The sequence below is a fragment of the Saimiri boliviensis genome, chromosome 6 (assembly GCF_048565385.1).
Source record: "Saimiri boliviensis isolate mSaiBol1 chromosome 6, mSaiBol1.pri, whole genome shotgun sequence".
NCBI classification, from domain to species: domain Eukaryota; kingdom Metazoa; phylum Chordata; class Mammalia; order Primates; family Cebidae; genus Saimiri; species Saimiri boliviensis.
In genome coordinates, this window is record NC_133454.1 from 38,437,571 (window position 1) to 38,453,052 (window position 15,482).

The 15,482-nt window shown below is 40.4% G+C and overlaps 1 protein-coding gene and 1 pseudogene across 1 annotated transcript in view; one reads left to right on the top strand and one right to left on the bottom strand.

Annotated features, from left to right (window-relative positions):
- Positions 1-15,482, bottom strand: part of TMEM123 (transmembrane protein 123) — a 48,705-nt gene that overhangs the window by 1,812 nt on the left and 31,411 nt on the right. The window contains exons 3-4 of the mRNA XM_010334616.3: positions 4,280-4,561; positions 3,927-4,080 (exon numbers count right to left, since the gene is read on the bottom strand). Coding sequence (XP_010332918.1) covers positions 3,927-4,080; positions 4,280-4,561 — 436 coding nt within the window. The remainder of the gene's footprint in view (positions 1-3,926; positions 4,081-4,279; positions 4,562-15,482) is intronic.
- Positions 42-1,727, top strand: LOC104650685 (histone H3.3A-like; annotated as a pseudogene).

Genomic DNA, 15,482 nt, shown 5'->3' on the forward strand with positions numbered 1-15,482 from the left:
TAATTTTTTGTATTTTTAGTAGAGACAGGGTTTCACCATGTTGACCAGGATGGTCTCGATCTCTTGACCTCGTGATCCACCCACCTCGGCCTCCCAAAGTGCTGGGATTACAGGCTTGAGCCACCGTGCCCGGTGCAAAGCACTCTTTTTAGTCATACTTTATATAGTCTTTTGTGCACTGACCTTAAAAAAGAAAGAATGTTTCTGAATATGCCTTTAATCTGACAAAACATCACCTTGATATTCTTTTAAAATTAGTTTGAGCTTACAGCCACACCACTGTGAAGATGTCTGATCTCATCTGATCTTGGAAGCTAAAGATAATTTGTTATGATAAATATATATAATGTAATTTTATTTAAATATAACTTTAAAAAAATCTGTTCTAAGGTTGGATGTGGTGGCTCATGCTGTAATCCTAGCACTTTGGGAGGCCAAGGTGGGCACATCACCCTGAAGTCAAGAGTTTGAGACCAGTCTGGCCAACATGGCAAAACCTCATCTCTACTAAAGATACAAAACTTAGCTGGGCATGGTGGCAGGCACCTATAATCTCAGCTACTGGGGAGGCTGAGGCAGGAGAATCGCTTGAACCTGGGAGGCGGAGGTTGCAGTGAGCCGAGATTGCACCATTGCACTCCAGCCTGGACAACAAAAGGGGAACTCCATCTCAAAAAATAAATAAAATCTGTTCTTAAATTATCATTTTCATTTAAGTATTGGTAATGTTAACTGTTAGATCCCATTTTCATTTATGATGTGATGTTCATTTTCAGCTTATATCAATAAATTGAAAATCTGGGAAACTTTTCCATGTTTGTATTTAGTACTTCTTACAAATTTGTCAAGAAGTTTGGGCCGTCACTCACCAACGCCAGCGCCGCCTCTCGCTCGCCAAGCTCCAGCCGAAGGAGAAGGGGGGTAAGTAAGGAGGTCTCTATACCATGGCTCGTACAAAGCAGACTGCCCGCAAATCTACCCGTGGTAAAGCACCCAGGAAGCAACTGGCTACAAAAGCCGCTCGCAAGAGTGCGCCCTCTACTGGAGGGGTGAAGAAACCTCATCGTTACAGGCCTGGTACTGTGGCACTCCGTGAAATTAGACGTTATCAGAAGTCCACTGAACTTCTGATTCGCAAACTTCCCTTCCAGCATCTGGTGTAAGAAATTGCTCAGGACTTTAAAACAGATCTGCGCTTCCAGAGCGCAGCTATCAGTGCTTTGCAGGAGGCAAGTGAGGCCTATTTGGTGGGCCTTTTTGAAGACACCAATCTTTGTGCTATTCATGCCAAACGTGTAACAATTATGCCAAAAGACATCCAGCTAGAACACCGCATACATGGCGAGCGTGCTTAAGAATCCACTATGATGGGAAACATTTCATTCTCAAAAAAAGAAAAAAAAAATTCTCTTCTTCCTGTTACTGGTAGTTCTGAATGTTAGATAATTTTTTTTCATGGGGTCAAAAGGTACCTAAGTATATGATTGCGAGTGGAAAAATAGGGGACAGAAATCAGGTATTGGCAGTTTTTCCATTTTCATTTGTGTGTGAATTTTTAATATAAATGTGGAGACGTAAAGCATTAATGCAAGTTAAAATGTTTCAGTGAACAAGTTTCAGCAGTTCAACTTTATAATAATTATAAATAAAGCTGTTAAATTTTTCTGGACAATGCCAGCATTTGGATTTTTTAAAAACAAGTAAATTTCTTATTGACGGCAACTAAATGGTGTTTGTAGCATTTTTATCATACAGTAGATTCCATCTCTTCACTATACTTTTCTAACTGAGTTGTCCTACATGCAAGTACATGTTTTTAATGTTGTCTGTCTTCTGTGCTGTTCCTGTAAGTTTGCTATTAAAATACATTAAACTATTAAAAAAAAAGTTTGATTTGCTTTTATGTGTACTGAATTGTATGTAGTGTCAAAACTGGAAGATTCCCTCTAATAGCCTATTCCAACATTTTCCAAAATGTATTCCACACAATACTAGTTCCAAGAGACAGACAGTATTAGCTCCCCTTGAAAAGGGGCAAGAAGAAGGATTCATTCAACAACTATTTTGGTTAAAAATTTGGGAAACAAGCCGGGCTTGGTGGCTCAAGCCTGTAATCCCAGCACTTTGGGAGGCCGAGGTGGGTGGATCACGAGGTCAAGAGATCGAGACCATCCTGGTCAACATGGTGAAACCCCGTCTTTACTAAAAATACAAAAAAATTAGCTGGGCATGGTGGCACGTGCCTGTAATCCCAGCTACTCAGGAGGCTGAGGCAGGAGAATTGCCTGAACCCAGGAGGCGGAGGTTGCGGTGAGCCGAGGTCGCGCCATTGCACTCCAGCCTGGGTAATAAGAGCGAAACTCGGTCTCCAAAAAAAAAAAAAAAAAATTGGGGAAACAATTCATACTGTATTCCTTCCTGGCAAATCATAATGTAAATCAGCATTTTAAAGGCTTAGAGCAGTCTTACAGTAAACTGTTTTAGTTTACTTTATTTCAATTGAACATTTCCCAAACTTTTTGATATAGGAATTGAGTGTGGGGGACACACGTACGTCAAACGTTAACCCACAGAGCAAATTTTGGAAAAGGTCATCTGTTCAATGATATTTATATACATTAAGAATTTTAGGCCGGGCGCGGTGGCTCAAGCCTGTAATCCCAGCACTTTGGGAGGCCGAGACGGGTGGATCACAAGGTCGAGAGATCGAGACCATCCTGGTCAACATGGTGAAACCCCGTCTCTACTAAAAATACAAAAAATTAGCTGGGCATGGTTGCGTGTGCCTATAATCCCAGCTACTCAGGAGGCTGAGGCAGGAGAATTGCCTGAACCCAGGAGGCGGAGGTTGCGGTGAGCCGAGATTGTGCCATTCCACTCCAGCCTGGGTAACAAGAGCAAAACTCCGTCTCAGAAAAAAAAAAAAAAAATTTTTTAAATGAATTAGCTCTTGCATATATGCAAAAGGAGGAATGGTTTATTGAAACCCTAATCCCAGTGTGATATTTTGAAGTGGGGCCTTGGAGGGGTAGTTAAATCATGAGGGTGGAGCCCCTGTGAACAGAATTAATACCCTTAGGAGAACTAGCTAGTTTCGTTCTGCCATGTGAGGATACGATGGGAAGTTGGTGGTATGCAACCTGGAAGAAGGCCATTAGCAGAACTGAAATGTGTTGGCACCCTGATCTTGGACTTCCAAGCCTCCAGAAGTGTGAGAAATAAATGCCCGTTGTTTAAGGCACCCAGCTATATGATACTTTGTTGTATCAGTGTGAACTACAACAACATGTAACACTCAAAAACTGAAAGGACTACTGGCACAACAAAAGTCTGGATATATTCCTAAACCATAAGACCTACAGAGCTATATGTAGGGTAAACATAGTTTGTTGATTAGGTCTTGTTGATAAGGCGCATCTAAAAAGACAGTTTTGCTACAGATAAAGTGATAAATTATATTATTTATACTAACCACTTATTTAAATTATCAGGGACAATGAGGCTGTCAGAGGAATTACTTTTGTTTATCTTTGTCATGGAAAGCAAAAGCCATGTTTTTACCAAGGATGCTATTTAGTACTACAATGGACACAGACATATTAAGTCAACAGCCTGCTGAGAACTGGTATTTCTTATGATCAGCTGGTATAAGTAAGTGAAAATTTCAGGGTGGGTTAACTTTGGTCTCTTGTAAAGTATGTTTGACACTAGTAAAAAATATATTTGTAAGTAGATACATCCATTTTCATTTGCAAATAATTATAATCACAAGTTTATACATAAACAATTTACTTTGGGCCAAGAGGGTTAATGGCAATATAACTCATAAATCTATCAATTATTCATCACTGAAATGAACACTTGCCTGATATTCTATCATAATTAAAGATGTGCAGAAATAAAAGTCCTGGCCATTCAAAACTTACATGGTTCTATACCGAATGCCTCTTCTTGAATAGTACATTTTGCATCCAATGTAAAGGATAGATAAAACTCCCAGCGTTAATACAATACCACCAACAAAGCTCCCCGTATCAAATTTGGATCCTTTCTTTGCTTCAGAATGCATAGTTGCTGTAACTAGAACAAAACAAAACAAAAAAGCCTTTAATGCTTTTTTTTTTTAAACATTGTAATTAGAACACTGATTTTCTAAAACTAGGATTTAAGGGAAATCTAGGCATATAAAATTTCTGTATGTTTTTGTCAGATAAGATGACCTAAATGTGCCATTTAACTACTTGCAGCATAGGAAAAACAGGTCAACTTTAATACATACTTGTTACTGATGAAGAAACAGATGTCACTGAACTATTGTGGGCCATGGTCATCGTAGATGTTGCTATCTGAGATGTGTTCTGTGAAACACTTGTTGTTTTGGGTGTAGACTTGAAGGTGGCAGTCGTATTTGTTGAGACCGTCCTTGGTGGTGTCGTAGCTGCTGTGGGTTTCATGGTGGTGACTATCTTACTGCTGGGGACTGAGGTAGTTGAAGTTGGTAGTTTCATAGTGCTGTTGGAAGTTTCATTTGCATGGTCAGAAGGCCCAAGTTGGAGAGTCTCTGCAATAATGTTGAGAAACATGTAAACCAGAGCTATGATTTAGGGAGTAAGATCCCTTTTCACTGAGACTTTCATGGTCTTGGACAAAGCAAGAGATCTTACAAATACAGCAACATTTAATATACTTAGCCCATTAATACTTTGCACTGTACTGCAATAAAATGTCTCACATTACTAAAACACTCAACAGAAACCAAGTCTAAATTTATATGAAGTTAAAAATTTGGGGGAAGATATGAAGAAAAAAACCCCAGAAGATTGAGTTCCTTCAGCACAGGGACATGTCTTAATCACTCTGTCTGAACATCTCAACATACTTGTTTATCACATAAGACGCTTTCAACAAATAACTGTTAAATGGATGGATAAATTAACAAATATAAAATGATTTTTAAATTTCCAGTTCTCTGCTATACCTTCTAGGGGCTTTGAGGACAATAAATCGGTAGCTGCATGTTTCTAAGCCCTCTGGCAGGATGGAAGTGCAATTGAGTTTTTAGGAGTAAAGCCAACTTCCCACAATGCATTAGGAAGTGAAATACCATCATAGAATGTGGCTAGTTGTCATACTGGTTAATGATTTACCATAGCTGGAAGGACAGTTCTAAAACTGTCTGTGAAAGCTTAAAAAATCCGAAAGCCAAGTTTGTACGAAAGAAAAATCAGTGATGATTTAAAATATACAACTCAACACCTTAGCTCATACTTAAAACTGAGTTTTTCTTTTTGGGGGGCGGGGGTATGATGTACAAAAACAAATAGGTACTGCTCTTGTTAATGCTCCTTAAAAATTTTTTTTTTGAGACTTGGTTTCACTTTGTCACCAGGCTGAAGTGCAGTGGCATGATCTTGGCTCACTGCAACCTTCTCTGACTCTTGGGTCCAAGCAATTCTCCTGCCTCAGTCTCCTAAGTAGCTGGGATTATGGGCGTCTGCCATCAGGCCAGGCTAGTTTTTGTATTTTTAGTAGAGATGGGGTTTCACCACGTTGGCCAGGCTGGTCTTGAATTCCTGACCTCAAGTGATTCGCCCGCCTTGGCTTCCCAAAGTGCTGGGATTTGTGAGCCACCATGCTTGGCCAATACTCATTAAAAACTTCGATTACTTTTGTTTTCATCCACTAAAGGTTTCCTTCTTTTTGTATAAAATATGGCATATAAACAGAAACAAACCTTTCTGTGTTCGTATTTCATATTGCATCTTTGTAACTCCACAATTTAATGTTTACAACTATAGGTCCTATTAGTATACAATGTCTAGGGAATGAAAGCTTTTAATATGTCTTTGTCCATTTAATATAATGTAATGTATTTCTGTATTCATTTCTTATCTCATAGTTTATTTTCAGGTTTATTGGTTTTCTATGCTGCCTACTGCTATGGTTTGGATTTGGTTTGTCCCTATCAAAACTCATATTGAAATCTGATCTCCAATGTGGCAGTCTTGGGAGGTGGAGCCTAGTGGGAGGTATCTGAATCATGGTGGCAGATCCCTCATAAATGGCTTGATGCCCTTCAGGTAGTAGTGACTGAGTTCTTGCGCTGATGAAACTGATTAAGAGGAAATGGATGAGTTCCCATGAATGGGGCTGTTATAGAGCTACGATGCTCCTCAGGTTTTCTATCTTTGCAGTTATCCACTTCCCCTTTGACCTTCTCTGCTATGTTGTGACACAGCTTTATAAAAACCCTCCCCAGAAACCAGGGCTTGCAGAACTTTCCCAGCCTGCAGAACCTTGAGCTAAATAAACCTTTTATCAGTTACCTAGTCTCAGGTATTCTTTTATAGCAACCCAAAATGGAATAAGAAACCTTTATACTCCCATTTTATTCTTTATGTCCAAATACTTAAGGTACAAAGAATTAACCACTGGGGGCCTCCCTTATCCTTTCCCAGTGAGAGCAGTACCAGTATCTTTAGGTTCCTTGTCCTGCCACTACCATCAAGTACTACACTTCATATATTATCCCGTCTTTCACAACTATTTTAGGCTTATTCTTGAAAGACAAATAGATTGACATTTATTTATTTGAAACAGAGTCTTGCTCTTTCACCCAGGCCGGAATGCAGTGGCACAATCTTGGCTCATTGCAACCTCTGCCTCACAGGTTCAAGTGATTCTCCTGCCTCACCAGGAGAATAGCTGGGATTATAGGCACATGCCACCAAGTCCAGCTAATTTTTCTATTTTTGGTAGAGATAGGGTTTCACCATGTTGGCCAGGCTGGTCTTGAACTCCTGACATTAAGTGATCCACCCACCTCGGCCTCCAAAAGTGGTAGTGTTACAGGCGTACAGGCGTGAGCCACTGTGCCTGGCCCCTATATTTATTTTTGACTTAACTGTCAAAACAAGTTGGTTTTAATATTGCTGCTAATCTGGATATCAGGTTTTATTATTGAAATTTCTACTTTCTTCAACTTTGGGTCCCTGTGATCTCTTCTACCTAGTATGATCTATTTTCTTAAGGCCTAAGGAATTAATACTTTTATACTACATAGGCAAAGTAACAATAATTATCCAAGTAAATAATACAAATGCAATGAATTTGAGCTAATCTTTTCTTATTCCAAATCTGATTTTCTAAAGAGATATAATCACATTTTAAAATGCTGAATGGATTCTATTGCAATAAAATTATACAGCAAAGAACTGATGTTTATATTGTATCTTTAGAGCAGAATGATCCTGCAGAATAAAACAATGAACACAGTGCTGCTTTTGGATTCAACAAACACACCCTTTCCATTGCCCTCTGGTATAAGAAAACATTCTTCAGAGATACTGTACAGTCACATGGGCAAAAATGGGAAGCTATCATAGGTTAGTTCTATTTCGCTAAGTCAATCCAAATGTGCTAAAGAAACAGGCTGAGTGTGGTGGCTCATGCCTGTAATCCCAGCACTTTGGGAGGCCGATGTGGGCGGATCACCTGAGGTCAGAGTTCAAGACCAGCCTGGTTGGCCAACATGATGAAACCCTGTCTCTACTAAAAAATAAATAAATAGCCGGGCGCGGTGGCTCAAGCCTGTAATCCCAGCACTTTGGGAGGCCGAGGCGGGTGGATCACGAGGTCAAGAGATCAAGACCATCCTGGTCAACATGGTGAAACCCCGTCTCTACTAAAAATACAAAAACTTAGCTGGGCATGGTGGCGAGTGCCTGTAATCCCAGCTACTCAGGAGGCTGAGGCAGGAGAATTGCATGAACCCAGGAGGCGGGGGTTGCGGTGAGCCAAGATCGCACCATTGCACTCCAGCCTGGGTAACAAGAGCGAAACTCCGTCTCAAAAATAAATAAATAAATAAATAAATAAAAGCCAGGTGTGGTGGTGAGGGGTGCCTGTAATCCCAGGTCCTCGGGAGGCTGAGGCAGGAGAATTACTTGAACCCAGTGCACAGAGGTTGCAGTGAGCTGAGATCATGCCACTGCACTCCAGCCTGGGCGACACAGCAAGACCCCGTCTCAAAAACAAAAAGAAAGAAAAAATTTGTGTCAATTCCTATAAACTGACAAAACAGACATAAGAAATTTTGTATTAAAATGTGTTTCATGATGCTTACAAGCCTAAATGAAATGAAAGAATGCCCTCCAAATTCACATTTGATGACCCAGTCTTCTTCTGTAATAAGAAACAGTCACTTGTTTTCCTCTGCAAATGATACTATACCAACTCTAGTCTTCTTGCCTCTCCCTTAGCTGTTGAGATACCTCCTGGAGTAGCACAGTTAACACCTGCAGAGAGACACAGAATGGACCCATCCATGTGGGACTTGCAAAGGGTGAAGCTTTATCTAACTCTGCTCATCTTAGCCACTCAGTCTCCTCTAGCCGCCTATAAGCTAAGGTTGAAGAGGTCTGAGAAGCAAATGTTGCTGGAGGGTGTGAGTGTACAGTGTGTCCACTCCTGCCTCTGTCTATGTGGGAAAAGAGGAGAATGCTATCCTTCACCTCACACCTGCCTCGGAGGGCTTCTAGGGCACTACCTGAGGAGCTAGACAAGCATCTACCGGACTTAGATGGACACAGACAGTAGGATTTGATTCAAGCCTGAACAGTAAGTCTAAAGGTGAGACAACTGTGGCTGAGCTCTGTCTACCCATCAGCTAAGTTTAAAAGGCTGCACTGGGAATAGACCATACCTCCACTAACAGCAAATGTTCTTGTTTCCCATGAACCAAATCAAACTCCATGGAAGATAACTGACATGAAGTTGCTTTAAAAAAGACAGTTTTCCAAGACAGTACAGCTTAGAGAGGGGGAGGTCACCAGCAGGGGGTGGAGCACCAAAAGCAAGGGCCAACTAGAGGAGAGGCACACTGCATCGAGATTGCTGAAGGGGGAGGCTTAGCAGGAGGATCTCCCAGGAACCTACTAAGGAGTAGCACACATCTACCATCCAGAAAGCACCTGTGCCAAATGAAAACATCCCAGCCATCAACTGAACAGCTTTTGCCCCTTAAGCCTCTCCAGGCCTGATTCTGTAAGGGTTGCAAACAGCAGAAGTGAGAAGAGGTGGAACAAGGAAGAAAGCCAACAACATTAACCTTCCCACTGCAGGCTTCTAAGCCTGAAGCAGGCTTGGCCTGGCAGAAGGGACAAGTTTCAATTTTGAATCACTGTAGTTTTATTATTTTCATATTATTCTGGACATAGAACTTATTCAGTGAATTGGATATTCTATAACACCTCAGCTAGGGCAGTTGGGAGGGTAGAGCCACCAGAGAAAGGGTGTGTGTGATATACAGTTGGCCATGCTCAGTGGTAAGGGTTGAATTGTTCCCCTCTCCACCCTGCCCAAATTCATACATTGAAGTCCTAACTCCCAGTACTTCAAAATGTGACCTTATTTGGAGAGGACTCTTTACAAAGATCATTAGGTCATTAGGGTAGGCTTATTTATCCATGGTTGGTGTCCTTATTAAAACAGAAAATTTGGAGACAAACACACAGGGCGAACACCCTGTGAAGATGAAGGAAGAGATCATGCTGATGTTTCTACAAGCCAGGGAAATGCCAGAGATTGCCATACAAGAAGCCAGAGGAGAGGCATAGAACAGATTTTCTCACAGCCCCCAGAAGGAGGCAACCCTGCAAACATCTTCACCTCCGACTCCAGCCTCCCTAACTGTGAGACAATCAGTTTCTGTTGTTTAAACCACCCAGTTCCTCCTGATACGTTGTTTCTGCAGCCCTAGCAAATTAAGACGCTCAGCTTCAAAGGTTTTTTCATTTATAAAAAATATATCTCTGTGCAACAGTACAACTGGCACTAGTGATTGTATTGAGCTGGTTCCTTTTGCAGATCTTTGAAACCAGTCACCATGATATGTATTAAGTCCATAAATACTCATCAGACCACTCACAAAACTTGTTTTAATGAAAGTTCAGATCATCTATAGATGTCAATCAGAGGTTTCAACTAACATAATTACAGGAAAAATGAAGTGAAGGGCTATAATAACAGCATCCATGCACCTTCCTTCCCAGCAGCTGCAGGGTTCAGCCCACAATGAAAGACAAAGAATGTACACATGGCTATCAGTGATGTCCAAGACTGCTGTAAAAAAATATATTCCAACAGCCCAATCAGTTCTCCATTCCTGTTTGGTGGTAAAATGACTACTCCTAATTTTTCTGTGATTAGAATTAGAGCTTCCACTTGCTGAGCTTTTCTCTTTACCAAGCCTGGTGATATTTCCCACGCATGGTGAGTTTAAGCTCAAGCTCTGGATCAGCTCAGGAATTTACCTGCTTGGGTACCTTAGGGAAGTTACTTAATTTTTCTGAGATTCACAACCATTCCTCATCTATAAATCAGGCCTATCACAAGAGTTTGGGAGAATTCACTGACATAATCTGTGTTGAGCATCTCCCACAGTGCCTGAGAAGAGCTCAATTCTTTTTAACCATTAGTTTCATTAAGTGTAACTCCCCTACAGAGGTGCATTGTACAATTCCCTATGGGAGGCTGAGGAGGCGGCACTGTGAGATCTTCGAGCTCCCATAGTTACCATAACTACCATCTGAATAACATCATATGGAAGAAGACACTATTGGGATATTTTTGGTTTATCAATGCAAACATCCAAAAAGAAAAAACTGAGGCCCAGACCTAGTTAATACTAGTCAGCCAGCCACCATGTTGCAACAAGGCCCAGGACACTATGAAGCAGTCCATTTTTCTAGTTTCAAGTAAAAGTACTCGAAGTCTGGATTCATTCCGACTATCTCTACTCTCTGCTGTGTTGAAATAACTTAACCTTATTCCTGTAACCTTGAGTCCAAAAATATCTAAGTGCCATTGTTTTCCTTTAACCTAAGTATTTCAATGGATGACAACTTGTTTTCATCAGAGCATCAAATATACACTAAAACCAGAGTTGAAAATAAACATCCAATTTTTAAAAATCTCATAGTTATTTTTAAATGGGACAGTAGCTGTTTTTCGTTTCCTATTTTAGTTCTCAAAAGTACTGAGCTATTCAAGACATGGACCATAGATTTCTGGTGCTATAGTTATTTTGAGGGGTCTGTGATTCTAAGAATGGTGTGCAGCTTGAGTAAATTTAAGAATAACTACTCTTATGCAGTGTTTGGAAATTTTTAAAACAGGAAAACCTTGAGAATCTCTTTCCTACAGAATAGTACAACCTTACGCCATCAACTAAATATCAGTGTAATTCCATAAACATACATTGTTTAGAAAGTACTAAAGAGGCCTTTCCTCATTGCACAGAGTCAAAGACTCATTCTAAACATTCTTCTGAATTCAAATTACCTGGGGATCAAAAATACACACAATTGAAAATCTGAGCAGCTCTGACGCCTTGCATGTGTATATTTCAAAGAGCCATTGTGCATCTTAATTACAGGTAAATAAATAGGTATAATAGTCAAAAAAAAAAAAAAAGAAAATCTGAATTAAAAAAAAAAAATGACGTTAACAAAACCTAGACAGGCCAGGTATGGTGGCTCATGCCTGTAAACCCAGCACTTTGGGAGGCCAAGGTGGGCAGATAGCTGAGGTCAGGAGTTCGAGACCAGCCTGGCCAACACGGTGAAACCCTGTCTCTACTACAAATATAAAAATTAGCCGAGCGTGGTGGCGCGTGCCTGTAGTCCCAGCTACTAGGGAGGCTAAGGCAGGAGAATCGCTTGAACCTAGGAGGCAGAGGTTGCAGTGGGCCAAGATCATGCCAGTACACTAGCCTGGGCAACAGAGAAAGACTGCATCTCTCAGGGGGGGGAAAAAAAAAACTCTAGATAAATCTAGATTAAAAAGTAATATTAAATCTAAGAGAAAACTGAGCTTAAGAAGTATCATGATAAAGAACTGTACATTTTCTGAAAATGTTTTATAAATTTCTAAATTTTTAAACTCAACAACTAAAATTTTAAAAGGGAAAAACAATGGTATATATGTGATCACAGAAAAGTAACAATTAAGAGATTCCAGTAAGTTACAGTGTATCTGCAGTAAATTTACTACCACATTTTAAACTATCATTCATTCCACTGAAATCTGTGAACATAAATAAAATTTGTTTCCTCTGGCAAGAAATGAAAGAGGTACTTGTAGTTAAAGCAACAATGACCTGTCTTAAGGACAATGAGATCTAACAACTGAGACACAGTCCAGGTCTGTGTAAGGAAACATCCTGAAGGGTAATCCTGTTCATTCTCAGAACTGGAATTGAAACTGGAAAGCAGCTGAGCAGAGGGTGAAAAATGCAGTCTGGCTTCCTACGGCATGAGACTACCAGATGGGCAGAGCTGACTGAGCAGTACAGACAGTGTCCAGGCTTCCTTATGCTTTTCCCGTAGGTCTTCCCCATTCCATTCCATTTCCACAGACTCAGTCCACAATTAATAACCCCTGCTAGTGACAAAGAAAGGCATGACTGACAGCCACAAGGACATCAGGCTAGACTGATACTTTCCCTCTGTTCCTGCTCAAAACCCCACAAGCCTCTCATCCTGGCATCCTCGCTCTCTAGGGAGAATTCACTCTGCTCTTCCTCCTTAACACTCTCCTGTTAGACTGGCAACTCGCTCCTCCCTCATTCATTTCCACATACTTGTTTAGTACCTTCTCTATGCAGGAGGCTCTGCAGCCACAGAACAGATGTGATCCTTACCAGCATGGAGTTGGTGGTCTAGTAAGGACAAGGAAACAGTACGGTTACAGCATGTATGCCAGGGGCCAGTTCGATTTTCACTTCTTCCTCAGGCATATTCCTTTATGTTTATTTTATTTTATTTTTGAGACAGAGTCTCACTCTATCGCCAGGCTGGAGTGCATTTGCGATCCTAGCTCACTGCAACTTCCGTTTTCCGGTTTCAAGCAATTCCCCTGCCTCAGCCTCCCGAGTAGCTGGGACTACAGACACACACCACCATGCCCGTCTAATTTTTTGTATTTTTAGTAGAGATGGGGTTTTACCACGTTGGCCAGGATGGTCTCGACCTCGTGATCCACCCACCTCAGACTCCCAAAGTGCTGGGATTACAGGCGTAAGCCACCGCGCCAAGCCCATACTCCTTTTTATTAAACACCTATTGTTCATTTTTCTGAACTTTTAATATTACTTTAATAATATTAATAATATTGTATTATATCTTGTGTGACATAATACAAAATATATTTGGTCTTCGTCACTGGTTCCTGGCACAGAGTTCCTAAAACCCTTGGGATTTCCTGAATGACGGTGGTGTCTTTTATTATTCATGAGGATTCCCTTGTGCTCAGGAAGTTTTTGGTTAATTAAGTGCTACAGGGTAGGGCCCATAGATTGTCTCAGGTTGGGCTCCTCACCAGAAATACCAGGTGATTAGAGGGTTGGAACTTTCAGTCTCACCCATCAACCTCTGGGAAAGCTAGAAATTAAACTCTAAAAACTGTACTGGCCAGTCGTGGTGGCTCACGCCTGTGAACCCCAGCATTCTGGGAGGCTGAGGCAGGCAGATCATTAGGTCAGGAGTTCGAGATCAGCCTGACCAAGATGGGGTAAACCCTGTCTCTACTAAAAATACAAAAATTACTCAGGTGTGATGGTGCATGCCTGTAATCCCAGCTACTTAGGAGGCTGAATCAGGAGAACTGCTTGAACCCAAGAGGCGGAGGTTGCAGTGAGCCGAGGTTGTGCCACTATACTCCAGCCTGGGCAACAGAGCAAGACTCTGTCTCAAAAACAAAAACAAAATTAAAAAAAAAAAAAACCGTCTCGGGTTGGTGAAGACATGGAGGTGCTGAGAAGCCAGTGTTCCTACAGAGTGTATGGAAGCTCTGTGTACTGTTCCTCCACAAGTATCTACCTTACCCTAAGCTCCATCTTACCGTAAGCTCCACCTTACCCTAAGCATCTCTTCCATTTGGCTGCTCCTGAGTTATATCCTCCATAATAAACCAATAAATGTAAATAAAGTGTTTTCTTAAGTTCTGGGAGCCATTCTAGCAAATTGCCTAACCCAAGGAGGGGGTCATGGGAACCCCTGATTTATAGTTAGGAGTACAAGAGATGAACTTGCAATTAGCATCTGAACTGAGGGCAGTCTTGTGGGCTGAGCCTTTAACTGGTGGGATCTGACACTAAATCCAGATAGGCAGTAGACAGTGTCAGAACTGAACTGGATTGTAGGACACTCAGCTGATGTCTAAGAACTGGCTCATGCAGGGAAAACAATAACACATCTGGCATATTTTCCCAGATCTTGTTTTATTTTTTCAATTGAATTAACCGCAAGATCTATGTCTTATATTTTCATTTCATTGTATCAAAGAGTCACATACAGTTCTGGGAAAATGTGATAATTTCTAGCATATGCTCCAACCTGGGCAAGGACCTAGCACAGTCTGGAGTATATACTGTTGGGGGGCACCCAAGATTTGTCTAAACTGTTCATATTACAGACAAGTCCCCAGTCGCCCTCTGCTGCCTACCCATCCTTCTGCCCCAGCGGGAAGATCTATCTACCCCCCTATCCCCTGGCATGCAATTCATTTTTATTTCCATTGCTTTGTTATGTTACCTCCAGTGTCTGAACTGCTTCCTACCCATTCCCAGCCCTGTTGAAATTCTACTCATGTTCAAAGCCCAGTCTCTACATCACATTAAAGGTATATTAAAAGCAAACAGAATCAATAGGCCATTTAAAAGACAGAGATGATCAGACTGGATTTTTTAAAAAAACCTATAAACTGTTTATAAGTAATATAACTTAAATATAAGATACAGAAATGCTAAAAGTATTGAAAGTAGGAGTAAAGAAAAGAAGTTCTACAATACAAGTACTGGCCAGAAAAAAGATAAACTCTATTAATACGATATGCACATCTTTAAGGTGAAAACTATCACTAGAAATTTTTTAAAAAGATATTTCATAAATGGATTAATCTAATAGGAAGATATATTTCATATACAGGATGAGAAATATATAAAACAAAATATGACAGACCTGATGGGGAAAAGTACACACTTTGATAAAGTTGGACTTTTGTTAACAGCTCTAAGCAAAATTACAGAACCCAAAAAATTCTTAAGGAAATTACAAGTTCTCAACAATGTTAACAAATCTGACTTTTTCACGTATCTTTTTCAAATATTGTGCCTAAAACTGCAGAATTCTTCACACTAATTCCCAAAGGATTAGAAAATAAGAAACATATTTTCCAGTTATTGATATAATAAAGTTAAAAAAATTAATTTAAAAATATTTTGATAAGGAACCTATGACCTAAAAACTCATGGGATTCAACTCAAGCTATACTTAGAGAGAGAACTTTATAGCAAAAATGTATGCATTGGAAAGAAAGGTAAAATGAATTTTGATGCGAGAATAAGCCTTAAAAACGCACACCGTCTTCCAGCAACTCATACAAATGTTTCCATTTCAGAGAAATTTAAGAACTTTTGAAAG